The 25,696-nt window shown below is 38.9% G+C and overlaps 5 protein-coding genes across 12 annotated transcripts; 3 read left to right on the forward strand and 2 right to left on the reverse strand.

Annotated features, from left to right (window-relative positions):
* The first annotated feature begins 1,670 nt into the window (after nt 1-1,670).
* Nucleotides 1,671-3,173, forward strand: LOC122399824 (dysbindin protein homolog). Its single transcript, XM_043400818.1, has 5 exons — nt 1,671-2,181; nt 2,266-2,555; nt 2,637-2,792; nt 2,859-2,999; nt 3,085-3,173. The coding sequence occupies exons 1-5, from the start codon at nt 2,126-2,128 to the stop codon at nt 3,171-3,173; spliced, it is 732 nt and encodes a 243-aa protein (XP_043256753.1). The 5' UTR covers nt 1,671-2,125.
* Nucleotides 3,174-4,809: 1,636 nt separating this feature from the next.
* Nucleotides 4,810-13,689, reverse strand: LOC122399991 (polyhomeotic-proximal chromatin protein-like). 5 transcript variants are annotated; one of them, XM_043401140.1, is made up of 14 exons: nt 13,030-13,689; nt 10,505-11,161; nt 10,104-10,352; nt 9,749-10,030; nt 9,488-9,680; nt 9,171-9,409; nt 8,813-9,032; nt 8,556-8,731; nt 8,191-8,476; nt 7,839-8,093; nt 7,645-7,761; nt 7,417-7,564; nt 7,079-7,259; nt 4,810-6,563 (listed from the first exon to the last, which is right to left on the reverse strand). In XM_043401140.1, the coding sequence occupies exons 2-14, from the start codon at nt 10,997-10,999 to the stop codon at nt 6,336-6,338; spliced, it is 3,069 nt and encodes a 1,022-aa protein (XP_043257075.1). In that variant the 5' UTR covers nt 11,000-11,161; nt 13,030-13,689; the 3' UTR covers nt 4,810-6,335. The 5 variants fall into 5 exon arrangements, with proteins under 5 accessions (XP_043257075.1, XP_043257074.1, XP_043257077.1 ...); XM_043401139.1 differs by having other exon boundaries at nt 12,823-13,689; XM_043401142.1 differs by lacking the exon at nt 13,030-13,689 and adding an exon at nt 11,382-11,470.
* LOC122399993 (D-2-hydroxyglutarate dehydrogenase, mitochondrial) lies at nt 11,350-19,045 on the forward strand. Of its 3 annotated transcripts, none has more exons than XM_043401148.1 (8): nt 11,350-11,511; nt 16,321-16,835; nt 17,169-17,366; nt 17,502-17,695; nt 17,764-17,932; nt 18,004-18,302; nt 18,422-18,590; nt 18,670-19,045. In XM_043401148.1, the coding sequence occupies exons 2-8, from the start codon at nt 16,601-16,603 to the stop codon at nt 18,936-18,938; spliced, it is 1,533 nt and encodes a 510-aa protein (XP_043257083.1). In that variant the 5' UTR covers nt 11,350-11,511; nt 16,321-16,600; the 3' UTR covers nt 18,939-19,045. The 3 variants fall into 3 exon arrangements, with proteins under 3 accessions (XP_043257083.1, XP_043257082.1, XP_043257080.1); XM_043401147.1 differs by having other exon boundaries at nt 16,598-16,835; XM_043401145.1 differs by lacking the exon at nt 11,350-11,511 and adding an exon at nt 11,528-11,694 and having other exon boundaries at nt 16,598-16,835.
* A 1,204-nt stretch (nt 19,046-20,249) lies between these two features.
* Nucleotides 20,250-21,786, forward strand: LOC122399995 (protein lethal(2)essential for life-like). 2 transcript variants are annotated; one of them, XM_043401150.1, is made up of 2 exons: nt 20,250-20,413; nt 20,827-21,785. In XM_043401150.1, the coding sequence occupies exon 2, from the start codon at nt 20,842-20,844 to the stop codon at nt 21,361-21,363; it is 522 nt and encodes a 173-aa protein (XP_043257085.1). In that variant the 5' UTR covers nt 20,250-20,413; nt 20,827-20,841; the 3' UTR covers nt 21,364-21,785. The 2 variants fall into 2 exon arrangements, with proteins under 2 accessions (XP_043257085.1, XP_043257086.1); XM_043401151.1 differs by having other exon boundaries at nt 20,251-20,392; nt 20,825-21,786.
* A 101-nt stretch (nt 21,787-21,887) lies between these two features.
* LOC122399994 lies at nt 21,888-24,950 on the reverse strand. The gene is made up of 6 exons (XM_043401149.1): nt 24,493-24,950; nt 23,974-24,224; nt 23,249-23,571; nt 22,938-23,181; nt 22,321-22,601; nt 21,888-22,249 (listed from the first exon to the last, which is right to left on the reverse strand). Exons 1-6 carry the CDS (start codon nt 24,566-24,568, stop codon nt 22,015-22,017), a joined length of 1,410 nt encoding a protein of 469 aa, XP_043257084.1. The 5' UTR covers nt 24,569-24,950; the 3' UTR covers nt 21,888-22,014.
* Between the last annotated feature and the right edge of the window lie 746 nt (nt 24,951-25,696).

The raw sequence follows: 25,696 nt of genomic DNA on the forward strand, positions 1-25,696 counted from the left end.
ACTATTTAATATGCGCAGCAGCTATGCGCAGAAAGGTAATCGCCTTCATGGAGAAGCGAGTTCATCACGATATAGTAGTGATCTAACTTGATGCAAGGAGAAAGGGGATACTTGGATACGTACGTTGACCCAACATCCCTGACTACACGCCTCCCTCTCCACCGCCACCCTCCACAAATCTGGTTTCACTACGAGTTGCGCACAACTTTCTAAGCTCGAGTCTCTTCCGATGAGGTTCGTTCAAGTTATGCTCATTGCATACCTAGTGGGGAGAGAAAAAGATAAAGGTTTCAATGGTGGGTCTGGTTACCAGGACTTCACAAACGCTCGTTATCAACTAAACAACCGTCATTCCAAGATGACGAGGTTTTACATTATCGCGTCGCTGTCGCGTTAACTAATCGAAACTCTTTGAAGTCGTGTTAACATTAATCGCAACGTGACGATAAAAAATATGTTTACAGATATAAAACTGGAATTTGCCGCTGTTCTACATCAGTTATTGACATTGGTGGTTACATTGCTGGCCAGACGTTTCTGAATTGAAAAAGCATGAAGCAACGCAACACTTGGCAACATAGGGGATACCTTTATCCACTTTGGTTCCGCCATGCTCTTCTACAAGAACCGTTTTGTTTATCGAGCTACTAACGTAGAATACTGATCTGATAAAATATTGATCGATCTGTTGATAAATCTTAAAGTTTTACCATCTTGCATAATAATTGCAAATACGTCGGTGCATATATTGTACATTAAAATTGCACATGTACGTTATTGATAATGTTTCTAAATGTTATTAAAATAATAACAGTAGAAACAAAATGTGTCTAGTCTCAGATTACTTATGAATGCTTTAACATCAGTATTTTATTTTAGTAGAAACAATATTAAATACTGTTTAACAACATAATTGTTGTATTAATTCTTACTTTATATAACGAATATATTATAATACTACTTAACAAATATCTATAAAATACTTTAATATGCTATTTCATTAGTCCTATCTACTGAATTTTCTTGCACAGATAATTTGCAATTTGACCTCGTTTGTTGACCTCACTGGTTGCTAGGCACCAGTCATATTGTCAGCGGGAGGGAGTTAAGCTTTAGCGACGTTGCCAAATTATTTCACGTCGAAAATACATGGTTAAAATACAATGTACAAAACACCATTTTATTGCTAAAAAAAAGAAAATAATATTTTACATGTAATAATCGTTTCTCTCTTGGCTTATTTAATAATATATTAAATTAAATTGTATCGTTAGAACTTATGCTAAATAATATATGTATAACCCAAAACTTACGAATGCATTGCCTTTTATTTAAATCTACCTATACTTACAGTACGATTCTGATATTATTGCAACCTATAATAGCATTGTAATTAAATAATTATTGTTATTATCCAATTTATTTTTATGCTGTTCAAAGTAATTTCGTGTACACAATTTTGTACAAAATTAATGCCTTTGGACGGGATATGTAAAGGCATACAAACGGATTGCAAATCAGTACTACCAACATATAAAGAAAAAAGAGTACGCAAAGTGTTATACTTTTCATCAAACACAAAATAATATATGTTAATTAAAAATTATATGAGATATTTATACGTTCAAGACGATTAAACAGCATAAACAAAGTGTCGAAAAATAAATTCCTTATTGCACTTCACCTCCGTTCAATTACGCTTGCATTTGCATTGTGCTTGTTAGGAATTTTCAGAATTCTAACTTCAAAAACTGATATATCCTAATTAACAATCCCCTTTAATGATTAATAGTTCCGTGTATAATGGCTCGTTAATAATTTTCCATAAACGACCATTTAGTAAATACACGAAAGAGGTTACTTTAACGATCGTTGATATTAGCAATAATATTTAAATACAAGTGATTTTTTGAACTGCAAATTATTATTGATATTTGAAATTCGAGAATTATTAACCTAATTAAGTGTTCGAGCTTTCGTAAATTCTGAGCTACTGGTTAAAGAACTTGATTTTTTTATCAATGTAATTTTACACGTGATATGTATAAAATTATATTTTGTATATACTTTTACGATAGTATTAATTGTACTTAAAGTATTTTAATTTAAATAATAACCTGTAGTCATGTTTGGTTCCTTGCGTAATAAATTTCAAACAGTACAAGAAGGTATATCAGCTAGGTAAAGAATATTCAACTCTCAGTTGTTTTCTTTTGCAAGGGAGTTTCTTGTATAGTTTCTACGTAGATAACTTTCTTATTTTAGTATCCGAGGATTGACCGTCACTGAGAATCCACGGCACAAAAAATCTGTTAACGTTCGAAACGTTAATTATAATGCAGGGGCTGATATCTTGCATAGATATCAATTACAGTGGAATGAGTTACACGAGCTTACAGAAGAGAATGCACTGAAGGCTCAAGAGGCAGATAAACTTATAGGAAGTATCTATGAAAGGCTTGAACAAGAATGGAAAAGTATTACATGTTTGAATAGCACTTTAGCTTATATTCCAAAAATTAACAATGCAATACATGACCTGATGGATCAAATAGGTACTTTCGTCTAAATGTAATTTATAATAAAAGCATAAAGCAATTAATGCAAACTAATTAACAGTTTGATTGATATTAAAGGGACGTTACAAGAGATGTTTGAAGAGGTAGAAACTTCTATTTATCGATTAGAAGATTTAAATGAAATGTTAGATTTACAAAGTAGGCAATTGGATCATCGATTTCAGTTAGCTTTGTACGAAGAAAAGAAACTTGGAGAATTAAATATTGTGAAAGGTAAATTGTACAAATTCGAAATATGCTAATTGCATTAATGTAAAAAAATATTCTGTTAATTTTTAGCAAAGTTAGCCAATGAACACACCGAAAGAGTATCGCAATATGAACATAAGATACAGAAGATGATGAAAGAAAGACGAGAAACGTTCGAGGAAGTCTTTAAAGAGCAACTCGAAGAATACAAAGCAACAGGATCAATATCCAGTATGTTCGAATATATTTAAAAAAAAAAAGGAGTTCAAGATCTTTTTAAATTCAAAGTTGTTACATTTACTTCTTTTTCTTTTAGAGCTACCAGTGACGCAACAAGGGCCATCTTTGGATGAAATAGTTTTAGATGTAGATTCAACAACGTTCAATGAATTTTTAGAAAATTAAGAATGTTACATTCTAATAATTGTTTAATTCATGATGTAAATATTTAAAAACATAAAAATATATAAATTATTTTTTAAATTATAGAAGTAACATGTACAAAGTGTACAAGAAATAAATAACAAATTCAATTGTAATTAATTTACAGATCTAAAAGTGGACATAAGTTTATTTGGCATTGATCATTGCGTAGCTTATCAATACGAGAGAATAATGAACAAGATCAAAGTCCATTGGCCCCTGGTTCAAACATTCTGGTTCACATAAGAACAACAAACTCGTTTTCAATTCACTATTATATTATGTAGATAAGGTATTATCATTCGTTAGAACAATATAAAATGTTTGATGATGTAGCTTGTTCACAGTAATGCTTTCAAGAGTATTCATTGACTGACTGGTTAATTAAATATAGTAATTAATTTTGAATGTATCAAAAGTGTTACAGACGCTGAATTTGCAGTATTAGTTGACTATGATTGCTTAATTTTGTCGATCGATTTGAATAGAAAAAGGGCGCGTCATTTGCTTTCTAGCTTGCAGAAGCATCGTAAAATTAAATCGTTATAACAAAGAATGTATTATTCATAGTATGAATTTATGATTATTAATTCTACCTAGTTGGCATACCGGTCATTTTTTGAATTAGTATGCGTGTGTTCAATTAATATTTACAACAATCGAACACGAATGAATTTTGAAGTGAATTGCATTACATTAAATCTATTTGAATTTAATGCGATCCATTCAGCTCGATAAATCATCGCGTTCACGAAAGAATAAATTGTTTATATAATATCTATGTATGTAGTACTTTTTGTAGGTTAGATTGAAGTAATCGAACAGGCTTTTTGGTATCTGTGTTCTCGAGTAGAGACGAGTGAAATTTACCTTTTCCTCGGATATAAAGTATTTAAAAAATAATCGGACTAAATACAATATATTTAAACGATTGTAGATATACTCGTACTCATCATAATTAACGGATAAAAATTATAAGTGCGTAAATAATAACGAAAGGTTAGAAGCACTATTTATCTAACGTTACTTTTTCAACGAACCAGTTTTTATTTATTTTAATTATTAAATATATTTTCAGTACCGTTCGAAGATTTTGACGTTAAATACTACTTGCTTAAATAAAACATGTTGCCAAGATACAAAAGCAAGGAATATATTTTAAATAAGTTGCATAGAGGATTTGTAAATGTCTGTATTGCTGTTACATTGGTAGGTAGCACGGTGCTAGGTTATAAAGTATACGAATATTTTCGATATATACGTCCTATTCATAAACAATTGCAAGCAAAAACGTTAGAAGAAATGTTACGCGAAGGAAGACCCATAGAGGATGCAGAAATTCAAACGAATTAAGGCGATTAAAATGCAAGTGAATATGTATCATTTGTTGTAGTGGAATAGCGATTCTAATAAAAATTTTACAAGTAATATGAACAATTGAATTTTGAATTTTTGTTGGCCAAATTGTACTACAAAAATTTTTATATTTTAAAAAAAAAGAAGGTATTGTAATTTAAACTCTTCTGCGTTATTATATTTAGCATAGTTTGAAATGCATATTATGCTTTTTCTTAAATTTATTTTATTTAAGAAGTCACAATTGTATATATCCCTTACTGTAGTGTCTTTCAAATGAGTATAAAAACGTGTATCGTGAGATTAAGCCCTGAGTGATTTTCAAATTTGACATAGAACAAATGCGTTTTATGTTGTATTCTTGTAATTAGTGCACTTTTACCTAAATACGTTTTATAAACAATTTTTCAGCATTTTTTACTATAAACAAAAATTAAGTACAGATTATAATATAAAGGTATTGTGCATGTTACAGATACAAATACATTCTTCGTTAAAACATTTTCAATTTTGAAACACTTAATTCTTTATAATAGTTGCCGAATGATATATCATTGAATGTAGAATTAAATAATCCTATCGAATAAATGCTTAAGGAATAGATATATTTACATTATTCATAATCGTAAAGACCGAGTAATAATATAAATAACATATTGGTATCTTTGCTATTTCGATGAACACGTTTCATAGTAGACGTTCACGAGATAATATATAAAGTTAAAAGTAATGTCCTGCTTCCTGCTCAATGTCACATTTTATACAAACGTTAGAAATATATTTTTCTTGCACTTACAGTGAATAATTACTCAACTTAAAGCACATCACTATAAATGGAAGGATAATTTCTGTTAATAACTAAAATTTCATGTTATAAAATTTGTATATTAAATAAACATTTTATGTTTAATATTTACATGTATGCAAGTTGAGTGCACATGATACATTTACAAAGTACATGGTCGATAGTGTTAAATGTGTTGTGTCAAATGTCGTATCTCAATTTGAAATTGTCACGCACATAAATTACTATTCATCACAAAGGCTAACGTTTTAAAAATGCCGGATTTTCTTTCAGGATTATCGTAAATCTTATAGAAGGCAATAATTTTTGTACACCTCCCAAATGTAATTTTCGAGTACAAAATACATCGTATATATGCCGGATAGTTTATATACAACGTCTTCTTTCTTTCTTTCTTTCTGTGTAATGGACATAATTTGTACTCAGTTTCTTGATAGTTCTAGTCAACCATATCTCATAGAATAATATTTTAGAAAAAGTTCCTAAATGCAATGTACATACATTTCAAAATAAAAAATACAGAACTAAACTTGATTTTTATTTACATTTATAAAAATCAATCGGTGTAAGACTTATCAAAGGATGTATAATTACGTATATGTATATTGCCAGTATGGTACATTAAAATAAAATAATGAAAGCTACGCTTTTATTTGAAATATCGATATAGCCATATGATATACTAGGAAATAGTACGAAACTTAGAATTAGTCTTACATAGATCGATCTTTAAATCATATCAGTACACTTTGAAATACTATAACTTAGTAATCAATACGTTGTCCTACTCGAAGGAGGAAATAAACTTTTATGAAAATTAAATGGAAAAAAAAATACAAAAACATTGTATTTTCATAAAAAAAACATCGTATGTTTTTCTTAGAAATCTTAAATCTACAATCCGATCAAATACTTGCACAAACCCTGTAGCCCATAGGCTGCAACTTGAAATTCTGAAGACAAAAATCTCAAGCAGTAAATGTTTACGAATTATTAGATGTGGGATTAGAATTTGATAGCGACTCTACTCGCATTGAATCGATTCTGGCTACGATTTTTAACGCAGGACCTAATTTGATGCTCATGGCTGACATAAGGTGGTCCTCTTTAAGTAACATAAGCGCTTGCCCATCTATTTCTTGGATCGCGAAATCTTCTGCATAGTCAGCACAACCCGGTAACCCGCGAATAAAATCACATACCTCACCGACCTGCGTAAAATGTAAAATATTCTCACTTTGTTCTATCAACGCTCGGACAACAATCGGGGACCCCAATCTAAGCTCGCATTACGTTATACATAATTGATTATTTCTAGAGTTTTATCCGATTCTACAATATGATATTCGTCACTTCGACAATCTTCTGGTTCTAGGTTAGATCAGACAAAATTTCACTACCACGATAACCTTCAATACCTATCAGCTCGCGAAGAACTTCTTTATCTTCCGAAGATTGTTCTTTCTTCTTAGAAATAATTGGAAAATGTTAAAACACGTTCAAATAACAGAATACGACTTAACCTTTCAATGTCCCACAGAATGTTCTAGAATCTAGACGAAGCGTCCTCGGCGCCATGTTTGTTTCGATATCGAAGTATCGAAGTATCGTAATCGTAAGTATCGAAGAAGCGAGCGCTTTCGTTTAAAGTGGGGTCTGAATGGGCCCGAGTGTTTTAATGTAAAGATATTTCAGTTTAAGAAATTCATACGACTCGTATTCTTACCGTCCATTTCACGGGATTAATTTTTGGCAGTGTATCGTCAATAGAGGAAGTGGTAGTAGTGGACAATAACTTTTCTTCCCCATTCTTTTTCATGTCTCCGTCAACGTTTTTCGATTCAGTCTCTATCAATTCAGTCCACTGTTTCTCGGTACCGTCGCGATCTCTCATTTCACGTTTTTTGCTGTTTGATTCATAACTTATGATAATAATGTTGAAAATGTTAGTAATTTATTATAAATTAGTTTTGCACACTGGTATTCATCTATAGTTTTTTACGTTATCGGTATTACTTTCATGCAAACACAACAAATAATTGAAGAAATAATGCATTTACAAACCTCTTCGCGCAGCCGGAGGAACAAAATCGCTTTTCTTTTTTAAACTTAATATTCTGCTCGTCCACTAAGGTACCACATGATTCGCATTTTCCACTTTGAGCATTACTTCCGTCCTCGTCACTGGGATAATTAGGCGCGTGCTTTTTCCCTTTAACGAATTATTACGTTTAAGATGTTTTATGTTTTCATCGTATGTGTATAGAATATACTAATTTTCTATAGTCTTACTTGGTGGTTCTTCATGGTTCTCTTTCTCTGATGAATTATTACGATTTAAAATATTACTTGTATCCTGATTGACTGCGTTATTTAATGACGTTCGATTAACAGCAAATGGTTCAGACGCTGTAGTAAACATACTTATAAGAGTAAACACAATAATTCGTAAACGTAATAATATATAGAATCAATTAAATTTATACCTTCTTGTATAACAAAGCCTTCGATTACGTGTGTGAGGACTTGTGGTTTGACCATTGCTTTTGGAGGCACATGTTTACTGTTCGCAGTAACTGGTACAGACACAGGAATTGTTACAGATTCTTCGTTGTTAACACCGTTTGTAATAGAATTAATTGTGTTCGCCAATCCAGCTAAAGGATTGTTACACGATTTCTCTTCCGACTTTATAGACAAACTCTCGTCATCTTTAAGAACTATCTTACATTGGTCCCCGTCTATGTAAAAATATTTATACGAGGAAACTTTACATACAGGACAAATATACACATGCAGTATATTTATCGTATCTATTAATTACTATTATGGACAAACCTGTTACTTCTGGTTGAGCTACTGCAATTTCTTCTATCGTAACGGGCATTGGTTCTTCCTTTTTCAAAATTAATTTAGAATTTTCTTCGTTTGTGACTGGGGTGTTCGTAGTGGATGGTAATACTAAGGTACATTCGGCTTGGTGATTACGATCAGGCGATGTGATCATTATGGTGGAATTACTACTATCGTGTGTTTGATCTGTTAACTGATTCACCATAGACATCGTTTGGACCTGTGACGTCCCGCTAACTATTTGACTACCAATTATTGTCGAATTGATCGCCTAAGAAGTATTATATATTATATTGATATTAGATTACCCAATTAGATGTTCGTTAAAAAGAAGAAAAAACTTGTATTACCTGTAATGGTAATTGTTGTACGTTAGACATTGATGATTGTTGTACTTGACTCATTTGAGACGTAGTAGCAACTCCAACTCCAACACCAACACCGCCTACAGATACCACAGGCATAATCGGGCGTTCTCCACCGAGAACCACACCAGATTGCTGTTGCTGCTGTAGAGTCATGTTCGCTATGGAGATAAAGTGTATCTTAAACATTTGAAAACCTATTTAAAAGATTATTATCGACGACATATGGAACGTAAACTCACTCATTATTGGTTTAGGTTGTATTTGCTGTTGCGATGTTTGGACTTGTGGTTGTTGATACTGCTGTTGCATCTGCTGTTGCTGCTGCGTGTGCTGTTTCTGTTGAATAAAAACCTGTTGATGTTGTTGTTGCATAGCTTGCTGGGACTGTTGCTGCGGTTGTTGCGGCGATTGCAATGGTTTACCACGACCTTTACCGCTACTACCGCTCCCTTTTCCGCTCTAAGTTATAAAACACAAAAAAAAAACACTTCTTCTTCATTATGCGAAAAGAAAAATGAATTTCGATATGTGTTCACGCGACACGACAATCGCAGCAGTTGAAATCGTTCTTCCAACTGTTACTTTAACTATAGTAACCTGTGCATATACCGTGGCTTGTACTCCATGAACGGTTTGCGTAGAAACGGAACTGGCAGCTCGTATATTAGCAGCTTGTACCGCTTGTAGAGAGGACGGCAAAATACTCAACGGTCGTTGTCCACCAGTGCTTTGCTTACCCTGTTGCTGTTGTTGTTGTTGCATATCCATTACCTTTGGTTTGGCACTAGCCGCAGCAATTTGTTGCACCCCTTGGATTTGTTGTTGCGTAGCCAGTGCTATGTGAATCGCGACAACGAATTAATTTTTAGAAAATTACAAATCTTATTTAACACGTAACGTCATATTAAACTAACCATTATGAGCTTGGATTGGCTGTGGACTTTGTATGAACATATCGGGTTGAGTAGGACCTCTAATAAATATTTGGTTAGTAAGAAGTGCTGGTGGTTGGATCCCTGTCCAAGCAACTTGCGGTGTAAATTGCCAAGGAGCAAATTGCATACCGCCTCTTCCGCCGGATTGCTGAGCCGCGGTACATGTAGTATACTAAACATTTCAGGAAGAAAAATACATGTAACATGAATTCATGAAATCAAAATAATATGTTTTAATACCTTTTGTACTTGATCCTGTTTGTTTGCGGACTGTTGTTGTTGTTGCTGCTGTAAGGATGGAGGTTGTGGAGAACCTAGTACACCTAGTTGACCAAATACTAAAGTCTGTCCTGCACCAGGTGTAGCGGAAGTAGGTACTGGTAAGTAACCCGTAGGAAATCCTTGTACTTTAGTAGTTCCACCCGCGGGGTGACCTCCGCCTTGACCCGGCGTTGACGCAGTAGTCAACATGTGAGGTGTAAGTTGAGCAGCGGACTGAAATGGCTTTCCAGCCGTTATAACCTGTAAAGTATCCGACTTGGAAAAGGATTTGTATTTTTTTAAAGACTAAAACATCATGAGTATGTTTAGATACCTGTATAGAGGAAGGATTGATTCCTGCGGGATGAAGAGCTAAGTTCCCTGGCATCAGTAAGGGGGTTCCTTGAGTATTATAAAGTTGTTGTAAATGATATGCTTGGTTTTGCATGGGTTGCTGAATAACTTGTACCGCTTGAGGATGTGCAGCCATAGTTGTTATAGTGGTTGCTCCTTGTTGTCCGGACAAGGTCATAGATACACCCCCCTGCTGCTGATGCTGTTGCATTGATACTGCAACAGCACCCTATAATATTTTATTATAATTATACAAGTATGTAGATTTTATTGCTTAAAATACGTGGACGATTAGCGATAGAATGTTTCTGCAAATGCTGCCATTTAGAATACTACGTTGCTCCCACTAGTCCGCATAGTTGTTATAAAGTAAATTTTTACCTGTTGTTGAGGCATAATTGCTGCTACCTGTGGCTGTACTTGAACTTGAGCAGGAACAACATTATGCTGTCCATTATTAGATTGCTGTTGCTGAGACTGTTGCTGCTGCTGCTGCTGTTGCTGTTGTTGGACGTGTTGTTGCACTTGTTGTTGAACCTGTTGCTGAACTTGCATTTGCTGTTGCGACTGTACTTGCTGCTGAATCTGCTGTTGTGGCTGAACTTGTTGAGATTGTACTTGTTGCTGTGCCTGTTGTTGTTGTTGCTGTACTTGCTGCTGCTGAGACTGTTGTTGCTGTTGAACATGCTGCTGTTGTTGCTGTACATTTTGTTGTTGTTGAATATCATGGGTTGCAATCATCATTTGCTGCTGTGGCTGCTGCTGCTGCTGCGATTGTTGCTGTTGCTGTTGTGGTTGTTGCTGCTGCTGTGGCTGCTGTTGCTGTGTCTGTTGCGGTTGATTTTGAGAGATTCCAATCGGCTTAACATCTGTCATGTTTTTCGATACCTTTTTATTATTTGAAGTTAAACTTCCTTTAGAAAAAGAAGTATTCTTTCCACTATTAAATTATTAGCAATTTAATGTCTTTTTTTCTTGCCATTGTATATAGGTATTTTGTGTTAAAATATCACTTTTAATCTTTTCAACTTGCTGCACCTGAAAGAAGTATTGTTATTCTGTTAAAAATGTTGTTCCATTATACACAAAAGATATATTTATATTGATCACAATTAATATAAATTGAATAAACTATTTATTTGCGATAGTTGTCGTTTCATATATGATGTGTGTTTTGTACAGATTCGTAAACAATTTTGTACAGATTCGTACAAAAATTGCATGAGGCATCAAGCATAACATGTTTATTGGTCATAACCTTAATATTTTGGATACACGTGGAATATCGCGAATTTAAATTCGATTTTCGCCAAACCATTGTTACTTGAACGATTTTAAAAAAAAGTGTAAAAGTGAGTTGTACAAAGTGGAAAGTATTCGTTAACAATGTAAGTATATCAAAACAATTGTTTTTTGTTATTCGATATATAAAAACTCATTGATTCAAGTTCACGGACGTTTGTAAAGTTCAACATGCAATACTTTGTGTGCTTTTATACCGAAACATGTGGTCTATCGTAAACAGAGTATGAAGTTTTATAAATAATTATCAGCGATTCTATTGGTATATGGTAAATATTACAATAATTACTATCGATACATTTCATATACCAGATTTTTGTAACACTTTGCACTTTGGGCATGCTAACCTTAAAAACTAGACCGCAAGTAATATTTACAATCATTAGAGTTGCTAAGACGCGATAATTGCTGTTAAGGAACTCATTAAACCATTTATCGAAGTGATCAACAGCTATGAAAACATATGTTTTGACGAAATGAAACAATTGCTACGACGAATACTCGGATACAACAGCTATAGCAAAACACTAATTTTGCGTATTCGATTTGGTGTATTTCATGAGATAGTACTATATTTGTTTGTGGTTGATTAATCACCACTTCTTAAACTTAAAAAATATAGAAAACAGTAGTATGCTGAAGCCAAAATTGATTTTGAGGATCATATAACCTATTACTTTTGGTTAAAAATGCAGTTCTCTTGAATCGGTTTATGGAAAATTTTGAGCAGCATGTTTTTCATAAGTTGTAGGGATTACAGATCATAATAATATTTCTTATCGAATTCGGTAGTCAACGGTGCATTGAAAAAAAAGATAACGCAAAAAAGAAGACTTATTTGTTGTTATGTTGCGTGATTTGCTTTCATGCGGGAATCAGTTCACCGAGAAATGCATGCAAGAAGTGAAACAGGATTTCAAAAGATGTGAGTCAAGTTCAAAAAAGTTGGAACGCGTCTCGAATGGTAAAGAAGAGACCTGTGCCCGCATAAAAGCATCGAAGTATCGACGAATCGAAAACACATGATCCATCTTGAGATTGAAGTAGAAAGAACAAAATGTCGTCCCGCCAGCACCACCATAATTAGTAAACGGACAAGGGGGTACGAAGGGAAAGGGGGAGAGTTCACTCTGAGCGGGAAATACGATTGAAAGGCGGGTTGAAGGGGGAGAGAAAAATAAGAGAAGGGGAGAAGCAACCGTGCTAGGGGGCGGTTGACAACATGGATTTCGCCATAATGGTAATAACGGCGATGATGATAATAACAACACACGCGGTTCTTCGGGAAGTGTTCGTACGATTGTACTCGTTCGCCGAGGAACTGTAGCATGCCAAGCCGTGGAATTCTATCTCGTTGAATACAGAATAGCGTCTCTAACGCCGACATATTGGATTACAAAATAAAGCACGTTCGAAGATCCGGCGGGACATAATGCACAGTGTGTTCTGTAATTCGTGTTTTGATCGGCGATCGTCTAGCATCACTGAGTCGTGTACATTGTATTAGCGAACGAAATACCGGCGACACGGTTCTACGGGGTAACTAAAAATATCGAAGGCACACAACATTGCATGGAGTTTCGGATACTTGTTCAGGTACTCACATGGCGACTGCGCAGTCACACCTATCACGTTTTCGAACACGCCGTAGATACTGTCACCGCACCGATTCTACCGTCAGTTAGACCAAACTTTCTATCGTGCACCTTTGTCTTTCGTACGTCTTTAAAAAAAACACTATAGGTATTTTAAACAGAGTTTTGTTATACGTTGACGTCGCGAGGTTTCGTAAGCATTCGTAGTCGCATTCGTTGTCTGCCTCCCTGCTCCCACACGATCCACAGAACCCCTCGCTTCTCTTCGTTCCCCCTTGCCGCGCCCCCCTTCTTCCTGTCTGCTCCCCTCCATTTCGACTCGTATAACCTCACCTCTCCCGTCGCGTATGGCAACCTCGTTCGCCCATTGGTCCAGGGAGGACAAATCCCAAAGGCATCGTTTGCACCGTGAAAGGCGGGGCCATTGGATATGGTGGCTGCGGGCGCATGCCCCGTAACGGTACTCATACTCTTACTTCAGGCACACTCTTTACGCTCACCACCACACTCGTGCGTCCTTTCGTGCACGTATACGCGCGTAGAGTCCGCAGAATATTTCGCATTATAGCTTCACGATACCATCAGGGACGAATAAAATCTCCTCATCGCCCCGTAGCAACGCATTCGATCATATCACTGGACTTTCCTCTTTGCGTAGCGATGCACAGGAACCACTGGCTGAAAATTATCGATACTTTAAATAACTTTATATAATTCTACCGTATATTTGTACTAATATTTTTATACGTTTCGAAGATACGTTCGCATATTTAAATTCAAAGTCTGATTATTTGGTATTTCCATCGAGTGGTCGAATCTCGATTTAATGGTTTTGCAATTTAAATAGATTTTAGATTCTTTAAAAATTTGAGAAATTTTGAAACGTTATACGAGTAGAAAATAATTGATACAAACGTAGATTTTTCTTTCTTGTGGAATGTTTCCACAAAAAATGGTTAAACAAAAGTTGCATCTTTCAATTCATGCTTTTGAAGTTATTTTTTTTATGTAACTTTTGTTTAATCTTTCTTTTTAATATCTTGCATCGTTCTGAAGATATTTCACGAGAACAAAAAAATGTGGGTAAAGTGAACGAAATGAGATTGAATATTTTTATCGTATACCGATGTTCACATACCTAATTACCAATATTTAAAAATTACTTCAAACAAGAATTTCTTAATTCTCGGTACCTATCGACCCAATTTCACGATCGCTAGCCACGTCCCTGGCACAGCTGTTTCTAAGTTGAGTCTTATACTGTCCTGTTCAAAACCCCGTAATGCAATTTTATTTGCGATTTCTCCTTTGGTACTGTATTGCATTCTTATCCAATCCATATAGAGTATGTCCAGTATTTTTTTAATCGAAAAACCAAAGCGGCACTCGTTTGCGCGCTGGAATTCGCTGTACTCTGCATCCTGAATCATGAATCGGTAGAATTACAATTTGAATAGCATACTTAAAATACTCAAAGTATAGCTTACATTGTGGGAAAAATGATTTTTAATTTGTATCGATTACCAGTTCAGGATCTCTTCTACTATCATCCATGATCGATTCCAGTTGCTCTGAAACAATTATCATTTATTTGGTCTGTTATCAATTTGCAATTCTTTTATAATTATTCTTTATAGATATGAAAGGAGAGTGATTTCTTTTTTTTTTTGGAAAATATTGTATAGCCTAGTGGCTGGTATAAAAATCTGCATTGGTATAAAATACTACCTGCCGGAGTGAAACATTCGAAAAAAGATCGAGCGTAAAGAGCAAAACGGAACCGATTTATCGGTCATCTTCCAATACCGGTCATGGATTTCGACAAAGAAGCAAGACGGTAGGATGTTTCGTGCCAAGGGTAGGAAGAGTCGTGGCCGCGCCAATCCCAGCAACCACGTCCCTACGGTGGCATGTGCCTCTGACATGCATATCCGTATATATCGGTTCGTGCATTAATGTGTGTGCCCAGAGGTACACGGACAGTGTATAGTCCAAATCGCGCGAGGTTAGGGAAAAGTACGATATCCCGCGGAAAGGAGCGTGGCGGCGTGTGTAGTTTGTTGTTCGACCGATAGAGCGTGCGAAGGGGAAGTGGGGGAAAGCGACAACCAATGGTTTAGGTCGACCGGGGTTGCCAAGGTAACAAGTTAATGATTCGAGCCGCCACTGAGAAATTAGCTTCGCTCCGTGGCGGTGTCGCGCATGCGTTCTTCCTTGGAAACTCGCCGCTACGTATCCTGCCTGCCTCTGCGCTTCAATATAGCGGCCTCTCATATCTATATCGAACGTCCGTCTCCCTATACGTGCACGATACATCCTTTGTGTTGGTACGAGGGTTTCCATGTGTCAGGCTCACCACTACACGGAATATCCGTGGCGTACGTGTACGTACATCGATCGAGATAGGTGTGTGTACACAGATACACGCGCGTTTCGATGTGTAGGAAACTCTCGTACGTATACAGAGGGTGAAGGAGATGGAGACACAGAGTGTTTCAGTCGTCGCGACGATTGGTCCCCTTCCCACTCCAATCTCTTCTTGGCTTCTCTGTTTTCCATTCGCGCTGTCCTCTTCCCCCTTTCCCCTCGCCCGATTTGCATCTCCGTCGTCGATTTGCCCTCTTTCTTGGCCCAACTCTTCTCGTCGCTCTTTCGACCCCTCCACCCCTGACCTTATTTTCCCCACCGCTTCGCGGGGATCGTAATTCAACCACGCGTCGCCTCCTCGCGAATCCTCTTGAACGACAGCGCGATTGGGGGTCGGCGGGGAGGGGAGGGGGGGCCGACGGCACAAGAAGGCGGAGGAGGAGGAGGGGAGTTGCCCCATCAAGATTCACCGTGGATTATAATATTCGATGTCCGTCGATCGGACATCGGGAGGCGAATTAGCGTGTAGAAAATGGAAGCAGCCGGGGGCACCAGTAATTACGCCACGCCTGGTCCTCGGCATGCGATGACGATCGTTCCGGCCAGCCACGAAATTTTCTTCCATTTTTCTTGTCGGTCAGCCAGTCCCCTTCGCCCAAAACTCTTTTTTTCTCCCATGTTCAGGATCATATCCGCGTGTTCCTTGATATCGTGTCACGATCTCGATATCACGAGGTGGAAATTCACGCTACCGATTCGGAGGCATTGCACGACAATGGCCGCCCAGACATTTCGGGATCGTACGACACAGTCTCGTTGTGTTTCGAGTCGAGTCCTGGGGTCCCCTTTCCGAACCAATCTGCAAAACGATATGTAATATATTAGGATGACATAGACACGTTTTGCGTTACGTAAATGTCACGTCTCAATTAGGAAATGCTCGCCGCGGGATCTCTGGCCCGCGTACGAAAATACCTACGGACGCCTAAACTTATCCCGAAACGCTGATATAAAGGCCGACGAGGACTCGTTTTATTGGAAAACTTAAAGAGCGACGAGAGATAGATACGGTCGAGCAATTAATCTCGAAGGAAGCGTCCTTCGCGACGAACAGATCTCCCGCTCGCGTCGGGAAAATCGACGACGGCGAAGGAAGGCTCCGTCGCGGTCCTCGAATTTAAAAAAAAAACAAAAAAAATATCTTCCGCAGAACATGTTGTCGCGCGTCCCGTTTCGTGCGTGTCGCAACGCCTCGAGATTCCGCTCGATCTCGTCGAACGTGAAGTCGGATTACACGTGCGACAGGTACAAGGTGCAACGAGGTCCTTACGCCAGGATCTCCGACCAGCACGCGACGTTCTTCGACGGTTTGCTCGGTCGGCAGAGGGTCATCTCGAACCCGGAGGACTGCGAGAATTACAACGTAGATTACCTGAAAATCGTCAGAGGTAAACAGGGATCTATATCGCGAGATCGAACTTGGCACGCGAATTAGCTATGTAAATAATTGTATGACTCATAGGCGAACGCAACAGCTTCTTTTCTAGCGAGCCAGGCGACTTCAACTCCGTTTCTTTTGTCAAATGAAATGTTCAGTGTACACTTCTGGAGTGGAAGCTTTATTAGAATAGCAATTTCAGAAGCTTGAAACCATCGTGTCGCATTGAACTTCAACGTTAGAATATTGCCAGCGGGATCTCCATTTTGGATCGCGCCAAATTCGATCTTGGTCCGCTTAGGGGACAAGATCCCGTCGATTCACGAAAGGATTACACTTTCAGGTAAGAGTAACTTGGTTTTGAAGCCAAAAACAACCGAGGAGGTGTCCGCCATCCTGAAATATTGCAACGACAATCGGTTGGCCGTGTGTCCCCAAAGCGGTAACACTGGACTCGTGGGTGGCAGCGTGCCGGTGTTCGACGAGATCGTTATTTCCATGAAACTCATGAACAAAATCATCGAAACGAACGAGCTGGCAGGTTGGTAAGGAAGACGAGGCCGTAACCTGGTAGCAGAGACATAATATTAGCAGAGGTGTCTTGCGTAATCGCGAGTACCGGAATCGAACGAGTTCCCTCAACTTCTTTTGTTTCACGAATCGTCGTGCGCGTCAGGTGTGTTGACCTGCGAGGCTGGCTGTGTGCTGGAGGACCTGGAGAATCATTTGGCGACCGTAGACTTGATGATGCCTCTAGATCTAGGCGCTAAAGGCAGTTGCCTCATCGGTGGTTGCGTGTCAACGAATGCTGGCGGTTTGAGGCTGTTGCGTTACGGCAACCTGCATGGAAACATTCTGGGATTGGAGGCCGTGAGTTCTGAGGATGATACAGTGTCTTTGTCTACCGATTGCCCCGGTTTCGAGTCAGGTTCTTTCAGGTGAAGGCGAACGGGGACGTGGTGGATTGCTTGAACACGCTGAAGAAGAACAATACCGGGTACCATTTGAAGCACCTGTTCATTGGCTCGGAAGGAACCCTGGGTATCGTGACGAAGGTCGCCATCCAGTGTCCACCTCTTCCCAAAGCCATAAACGTTGCGTTTCTAGGTACGAAGCATCCCCCTGTGGCCATCTTGATTTTAAGATCATCGAACCTCTGCTTCCACCGACTATTGCAGGGCTGGACAGCTTCGACAAGGTGCTGAAGACGCTGAAACTGGCCAAGAGCGAGTTAGGAGAGATTCTGTCCTCGTTCGAGATGATGGACAAGAAGTGTTTCAACCTCCCGATCAAGGTGCACGATTTGAAGAGCCCGTTGACCACGAAACCCGATGGCCACGATTTCTACGTTCTCCTGGAGACTTCCGGGAGCAACATGGCCCACGACGAGGAGAAGCTCGCGTCCTTCGTGGAGAAATCACTCGCCGAGGGCATGATCGAAGACGGTACTCTAACCTCGGACCCTGCAAAAGTAAAAGTTAGTAGAAATTCCTGAAACCCTTCAGACCCAACTCAGAGATCCCAAAATTCACTGGAGAACTTAATAGGAACCCTGTCTGTGCAATGATCGAAGAATTTCCCCCCTTTTTTTTCCAGAACATATGGATGCTCAGAGAGTGCATCAGCGAAGCTGTACTGCACGACGGTTACGTGTTCAAATACGACATCTCGGTGCCTCTTCTGTCTTTCTACAAGGTGGTCGAGGTGCTCAAGGAACGATTGCGCGATCCACGCATCATAACGATCGGCGGTTACGGGCACATGGGTGAGAAATTGTATTTTCCATGTAATTTGCAACGACCAAACGGTTGCAACTTACGTTTTCTCTTTTGTTTATATATTAGGCGACGAGAACATTCACGTGCAAGTGTCTATACCGTCGTACGACGCTGATATAGCATCGCAATTGGTGCCATTCATTTACGAATACGTGTCGAGCCTCCGTGGCAGCGTTAGCGCCGAACATGGAATAGGATTCATGAAAACGAAGTATCTACATATGAGCAGAACGCCTTCAGAGATCGAGCTCATGCACGATCTGAAGAACATGATGGACCCGAATGGTATACTCAATCCGTACAAGGTCCTCTATCCAATTACAACGTCGAAATAATAATTACAGTTTATAACAACCGAGATATGTACATTCCTGTAAATAATGTTAAATATAATTAATATTTAGTAAATGAAACATGTGTCATATAAAATAAAAATAATACCTGGGGGATATTAAATGCTTCTTCATTTTTATTCAGAGCCTTTTGTTAAATTTTCTATTTCAGAAATAGCAAAGTCTGATGAAACGGTACAAAATTTTGGCGCCTTTTGATTATGCATGCATAATGACATCAGCATATATCTACATCGATCGATGATAACGCGGGCAGTCCTGCTTTACCGAGCATGGTTACACCATGGGCCACACAGAGGTCGTTATCGTCCAGTCGACATATTCTTCGATCGATGTTTATCTTCGGGTCAAGAGTTCAATTTCTAAATAAATCGACGATGCATGTCTTTCTCTTAACGTTTCAGCTATATTCTTCGATACCTTTGAGTATAATAAATCCCAGAATAAATATGTTCGTCATCGATTAAACGTGCCCGATCGAAAATTATTCTTAGAACGACAGTTTCGAGCTTGTATCATCGATCTCGAAATTGCCATCGAACGCTTTTATTAAATACGAACCTTTTTTAGATAAATTATGATTCAGGGGAAATTATAATTAGAAACGAGCAAATGATATCTCGAACGTTCCACGCATAATGGAACATCGCATGTATCGCATTACCAAGTTGTTTCCCGCCTTTGCTAACGTTTCACAGATGCAAAACGTTACTATTACGAGATGGAATAGTTTCTTTGCTATTATCATATTGCATACCATTATTAATAATTAGTATTTTACACAAGTATCTGTTTAATAAATTACCTCTCGTGCCACTAATGACAATGGACAAACATTGAATAGATCTTGTTAATAACAGTTGCTAATCGATGCAACTTTAACATTCACACGACAATTCCTAGTGCTAACATCGACCAATAATCTGCATCGAGGGGGAATACGTTTATGGTGATCCTAACCAATCCAAGCTCCTGTACGCTTATGGGTCGCTGAGGGTTAAGAAACGTATTAAGATAATTCAGGATTATTAAAAAGTGGAAGCATACACAGGAATCTAATTATACATTACGTTTTGTATCAACTACAAGAAAGATGGTGTTCCGTGAGAAAATTTAAACCATCGAATTGCATCGAAGCAGGTCTTACGGTGCCAAAAACTTCCTAGGAAATGACTCGAACGAACGGAAAGCGGAGTGGAGGGGAGGGGGTGTGATGCGTGATGCGTCCATGCGCAGACGCATCTAGAAAAGTCTCGAAAAGAGCGGCAAACCAAATATATAAACCGGCGGCTTACAGTACTGCGCAGTCAGTTAGAAACTGCAATTCGAAGCGACAAGTTCGTGTAAATTTCCGATCGAATATCGAACGAAACCTCATCCGAAGTAAAAGTAATTCCAATTACTTCTTATCCTTCGTGAGTGATTCGTGTAACGAAGCAAACGTTGTTTAACGAAAGGTAAAGCCTTTATTGTTTTAATCTCATCGACCGTTTTGTCAACACACAATATCACGGACATCTTATTGGACCTTGATACTCGCTTTTTTTTTTATATCTTTTAATCACGCTTGACAACCGCGTTTGATATACATTTTTATGTACACTTCTTAACCGACGATAAACATCGGTGATTTTAAAATCTGCGCATATACGTTCGCATTACGTTTCGCGACATGTCCTCGAGTTCGTAAAAATAGAAGCCAGAAACGCGTAAGGACGTTCGGTACGACTTATTTTTAATGTCAAATGGATCTAACGAATTCAAATTACGAGCGTTTTTTTCCATTAATTTAAAAAAAAAAAATCAATATTTTGTTTACACGAAATATAATCGTTCTGTCGTGTTATAAATAATGCGCTCTTCCATGCAGATCCATCACGACATAATGGCACTGGTATCGAGAGATTACTTCCGCAGCTTGTGGGACGACATAGACAGATATCACCGAAATCTCGAGGACCATTTCAAACGGCTAACTACTAGCGATGACATATGGCAGCCACCACCGATCCCGTCGTTGGGTGCAATGGCCCGTCCATTCAATAATATGATAAACCAATTGGAACAACAGGCGGGTGGCTCGACGACGATCGAACGAGACCAAAACAAGTACCAAGTGATCGTCGACGTGCAACAGTTCGCGCCGGAGGAGATCACCGTCAGAACGGACGACAAATTTATCACCATCGAGGGCAAACACGAGGAGAAGAAGGACCAACACGGATACGTTTCCAGGCAATTCGTGCGGCGATACATGCTGCCGCAGGGTTACGACATTGGCCACGTGAGACCTAGATTGTCCTCCGACGGTATCCTTACCATCACTGCACCGAGACTCGCCATGCCAGCACCTGGAGAAAGAATAATACCAATTGAGCAGAGCAACACCCCAGCGATCAGAGCTTAAAATCCTTGGTCGCTATATACGTGAACATATCACAGCATCGATTGGGTTTTAATCGTTTTAAATTTTCTTCTTTGATATCATGCGTTATATTTAGCTGTTGTTACGTACAATTAACGACACGATTACGTTAGGTATCCAAGGTTCCGATTATCGCAAACATCCAAAGAGATTCGAGTCGTTTAAACTTGAGATAGTGATATTAATCTATACGCATATACGTCGCACGATTAATCGCGACGTTGTAACGAAAGTCTGAAACACTGTATTACTTTACTTTCTACTCTCGAAACCGCCATACTTAACTGTATATTAAAAACACGAATATAGTTGGTATTGATATTTAGCACTTTCGTTATATATATATATATATATATACCTATACTTAATTATAATTATAGAGATCGAATAATTATAATTCAGTGTATACGCTATTGTGCTTTTTATTAATTTTTTTTTTTTTTCCAATAAATGTTAATCTCCATGTAACATTGGTGTTTTTTATTTCAAGATAAGAACCCCCTAAGTATGTTTAAAAAATTTATTTTTGTAAAGTATTTACAAAACACGGCTGAGCGTGAATCGCGAAATTAAATGATTAAAAATTCCATCTTTCAACGACTGACCATATGTATAATCTAACTATCGTACGATCTACGAAGGCCCTCGATTCTCCTCGCTCTCCGAAAACGGCTGCTCGTCCTGATCTTCAGGAGGCACCACCTCCTCGAAGATGGTCTCCTCGGCAGGAACCAGACCTTGAATATACCTAGCCTGTTGTTCTATGTCCGGTATTTTATCGTGAATCAGTTTCTCGACGTCCACCTTCCTCAATTCCAATTGCAAGCGTCTTTTGAGCGGTCCCTCTATCGCGTCCATGATCTGATACCTGTCGACAGAGCAGACTTTCTCAAGGTGTCCCATAAAATCGTGATACAATTAACATCGAAAGCATCGAACCTCAAAAGATTTGGCAGTACATTGACACCGGCTTCGATTAAGTAATCGATGGTACCGGCGCCGTGGACTCTCGTTTGGATATTACCCAACTCGAGATTAAGTTCCTCGAGTACGGGCCTCTTCCGTGTGTCCAACGGTTGGCTCAACGTCACCTGAACCCTGAAATATTGTATGGTGAAGGAGACCGTGCCAGCCCTGGTCAAAACGCCACCGATCACGCTCACTTCCCAGTGGGTCCTTCCCTCGATCTCTTGGGTCCCAACGTCGATCGTCGCGTACACCTTTATAAGGAAACAACCTCTCGATGATATTGTAAACGCCCACGACATCGGTGACACAACGATCGCGACGATTATGGATACCGATTTGTGACCGATTAGCCAGCATGTTTTTTTTATTTACAATTCGTAAGACGTAATAAATGATGTAACTACGGTAATCGGCTCTTTGGCTTGCATTTGCATTCACAGGTGGATGTTGCAATCGAACATCCAAGTTATTCGCGACTCGGGCACGATACAATATATGCAAATGCAATTATCCCCACCGCCAAGAAAGATCGTCGACTCAAACAAACGTAAACAAACTACATTTGTAGTTCTCGTTGTATCGCTTACTGTACGATTTTCCATGTTTAAAGTGATGTTCCCCATTCGATAGAAACTCGCTAGACCGGTGATCCAAGTATGGGTCGACATCACGGTAAATATACCGACAGTTTGGCTGTAATCCTTCACCCTAAACGGGTCGTACCCCATTTGGGAGACTTGCTTGCGAGCCTCAGCGACCGCCATGTCGAACGGTGATATAGAATTGGGGAAGTATTGTGGCAACTGTGATATCTGTTTGTTGACTTCTCCCCTGAAACATTTAATCATCGGTAACGTGCTCCATTTGACGTAATAGCGGTGAACGAATTGTTCTTTACCGTACGTTAGTATTGACCTCTTTCAAAATGAAGGGTTTAATACTGTCGAAAATGAAGGTCCCCACGGAATTGATCACCCCTTGGAAAACGGAACCCAGGAAGCCCAAATTCTTGAAGTCCATGTCTATCTTATCGAACGTCAGGTCCATGTCGATGTCTTGGGCATGCAATTTTCCATCGGTGGCGACCTCGAGGCGCGCGACACCTTGGACAGTCACCCCCGTTAATTCGACGGTGAAGTTGCCAGCAGATCGTGACAACCAGGAGGACAATGTATACAATCCGCGAATGTCCAAGGTCTCGATACTCAACGCCACAGACACCTTCGAGAAACATAACAGCGTAGATGTATGTTAATTGTTTTTTACTCCGTCAGCTAATTCTCATGCAATCACCAATTTGGCAAAGATTCTTGACTCGGATGTTTCTATCGTTAGTCAGCAACGCGGAACATTAAAAATGTATAATTAGCTTATTAGCTTACGGAACGAGAAACATTTTCAAATGCTTTGGAAGCTTTAAATTGCAATCTTTAAATAGCGAAACCTATGGACTCATCGGGACGATATCGAGCCAAAAAAGTTTGGCCGGTCAAGTTCAGTTTCTTGGGCATGATTCACGCCGGGGAAAGAGTTAAGCTCTGCTATAGCGACCTTGGCGATTTGAAAGGACCTTATTGAAAATCAAGAAAATCCTTTGTACGCTTTGCAAACGGAGAACCTCACTTGCATGAGAGACAGTTCCGACTCCATGCGGACGATTCGAAATTTCGAGAGGCCGTAAACGTTGACCTGCTTGAAATTCATGGTGTACATGGAGAAGGAGTGCTTCATATCCGGCACTGGCATGGGATCCGGTACCGGGGCTCCTGGCAGCCCCACTGGATCATCTTGCTGATAATGCTTCAAGATTGCGCGAATATGATCCCCGAGTCGTTTTTCACCGAACGCTATTTGCGACGTCGTATCATTTTTCCCTGAAACGTGTTCTCACATTAGCATCGAGTCGACAACTGAGCATGAGAATCAAGTACATTTTAATTCAATACCAGCCAGGATAAATAATATTCTTGACTGTACATAATCTTGTATCGATTCCGGAGGAAATGCAAGATTCTTGGTATTAGCCGACAGATCGGCCTTTGAACTTGACTTCGATCGACGATTAAAAATCGATTTATGTGAAAATCGTGCAAATCCTCATCGAGTAAGTTCCACACTTCTGTGGAACATCGAGCAGCTCACCGATAGGCTTCTGGTCGTCGCATCGACAAGCGAGGATGCAGCAGGAGACGAGGAACAGTGTCTTCGGAAGTTGCATTTCCGGTTTTGACAGGGCACGTAGTCAGGATCGACGAGCGGTCTGGATAAACAGCGATCGGTGTGACCCGCAGTTGACGAGGCCACGCATTCGACTGGTAGGCGCGTCGGTGAATTTAGTGGAACGATATCTCGCGGGTCATTGAAGGGGCGAGGGTCAAACGCTTTATCTGTCCTCCCTCCTTGTCCCCTCGCCCCTCTTATTCATGCGTTATTTCCTCCTTAGCCTTCCCTTAATTCTGTGCTGCTTCGCCAGCAACCAACGGTTGCGCGTGCTTCTCGTTAATGAGACAACAGTGTAAATACGCGTGAAGAAATCTCGGCCATGAGTCAGAGCTTTCGCGCGAATTCACCATTGACAAAGGAATATACAGGGTGTTCTGTCAATCCTGGGAAAAATTTTAATGGGGGATTCTTCTGGCCAAAATAAGTCAAAGATCAAGAATAGTAATTTTTTAATCGAGGCTTCGTTAAAAAGTTATTAACAGTTGCGTCTGTACTCAAGTTGCCTATCTACAGGCGCAACTGTTAATAACTTTTTAACGAAGCCTCGATTAAAAAATTACTATTCTTGATTTTTGACTTATTTTAGACTCCAGAATCCCTCGTTAAAATTTTTTCCACAGTTAGCCGAATACCCTCTATACGTTGGATTCTGAGAAAATGCTAATGTTTGGGAGAGCCGGTGGAGAATGTGCACGGTACATGGCCGAAGGGCATTTTTCATCGTTCTTACAGGTTTTGCAATGTTTTTATCATGCATTCGTTCCCTTGGAAATGCTTTTGCAGCATACTCTGCAGCATATTCGTTTACCTGGAGGATACGATAAAGTAAACTTGGTATAAATAAGCTCCTTGCGATTCTTTAACGTTTATTTATTATCAAAAAGTTAAAGGGCTTGTTTTGCTAAAGTAAACATAAATAAAATACATACACACACGGATCGTTCAAATATATATTATTTGTGTCCGGTAGAAGTTTAGATAACTTACTATAAATTTATAAACCATATGATATAACCAGAAGTCCATTAATATTTTTGTACGTGTTCCTGCAACAAATTCCATGTTAAACAATGAACATTTACAATCATCGATAGATGTTAGCGATAGACAATCTTAAAAAGAA

The sequence above is a fragment of the Colletes gigas genome, unplaced genomic scaffold, assembly GCF_013123115.1.
Source record: "Colletes gigas isolate AHSC1104 unplaced genomic scaffold, ASM1312311v1 Colletes_gigas_Sc00015, whole genome shotgun sequence".
NCBI lineage: Eukaryota > Metazoa > Arthropoda > Insecta > Hymenoptera > Colletidae > Colletes > Colletes gigas.

What these genes read in the sequence shown, in the direction of transcription:
- LOC122399991 (XM_043401140.1), bottom strand. Translation starts at nt 10,999, where the DNA reads ATGACAGATGTTAAGCCGATTGGAATCTCTCAAAATCAACCGCAACAG. An exon ending in CAATTATGCCTCAACAACAG is followed by an intron (nt 10,353 to 10,504) that starts GTAAAAATTTAC and finishes AAAATATTATAG; the next exon opens with GGTGCTGTTGCAGTATCAAT. An exon ending in AAGCCACGGTATATGCACAG is followed by an intron (nt 9,033 to 9,170) that starts GTTACTATAGTT and finishes TTTATAACTTAG; the next exon opens with AGCGGAAAAGGGAGCGGTAG.
- LOC122399995 (XM_043401150.1), top strand. Translation starts at nt 20,842, where the DNA reads ATGGCACTGGTATCGAGAGATTACTTCCGCAGCTTGTGGGACGACATA.
- LOC122399994 (XM_043401149.1), bottom strand. Translation starts at nt 24,568, where the DNA reads ATGCAACTTCCGAAGACACTGTTCCTCGTCTCCTGCTGCATCCTCGCT. An exon ending in CGACGACCAGAAGCCTATCG is followed by an intron (nt 24,225 to 24,492) that starts GTGAGCTGCTCG and finishes AACACGTTTCAG; the next exon opens with GGAAAAATGATACGACGTCG. An exon ending in TAAACATGGAAAATCGTACA is followed by an intron (nt 22,602 to 22,937) that starts GTAAGCGATACA and finishes TTCCTTATAAAG; the next exon opens with GTGTACGCGACGATCGACGT.
- LOC122399993 (XM_043401145.1), top strand. An exon ending in CGAAACGAACGAGCTGGCAG is followed by an intron (nt 17,367 to 17,501) that starts GTTGGTAAGGAA and finishes CGTGCGCGTCAG; the next exon opens with GTGTGTTGACCTGCGAGGCT. An exon ending in CGGCGGTTACGGGCACATGG is followed by an intron (nt 18,591 to 18,669) that starts GTGAGAAATTGT and finishes TTTATATATTAG; the next exon opens with GCGACGAGAACATTCACGTG.
- LOC122399824 (XM_043400818.1), top strand. Translation starts at nt 2,126, where the DNA reads ATGTTTGGTTCCTTGCGTAATAAATTTCAAACAGTACAAGAAGGTATA. An exon ending in TGACCTGATGGATCAAATAG is followed by an intron (nt 2,556 to 2,636) that starts GTACTTTCGTCT and finishes TTGATATTAAAG; the next exon opens with GGACGTTACAAGAGATGTTT. An exon ending in AGCAACAGGATCAATATCCA is followed by an intron (nt 3,000 to 3,084) that starts GTATGTTCGAAT and finishes TTTTTCTTTTAG; the next exon opens with AGCTACCAGTGACGCAACAA.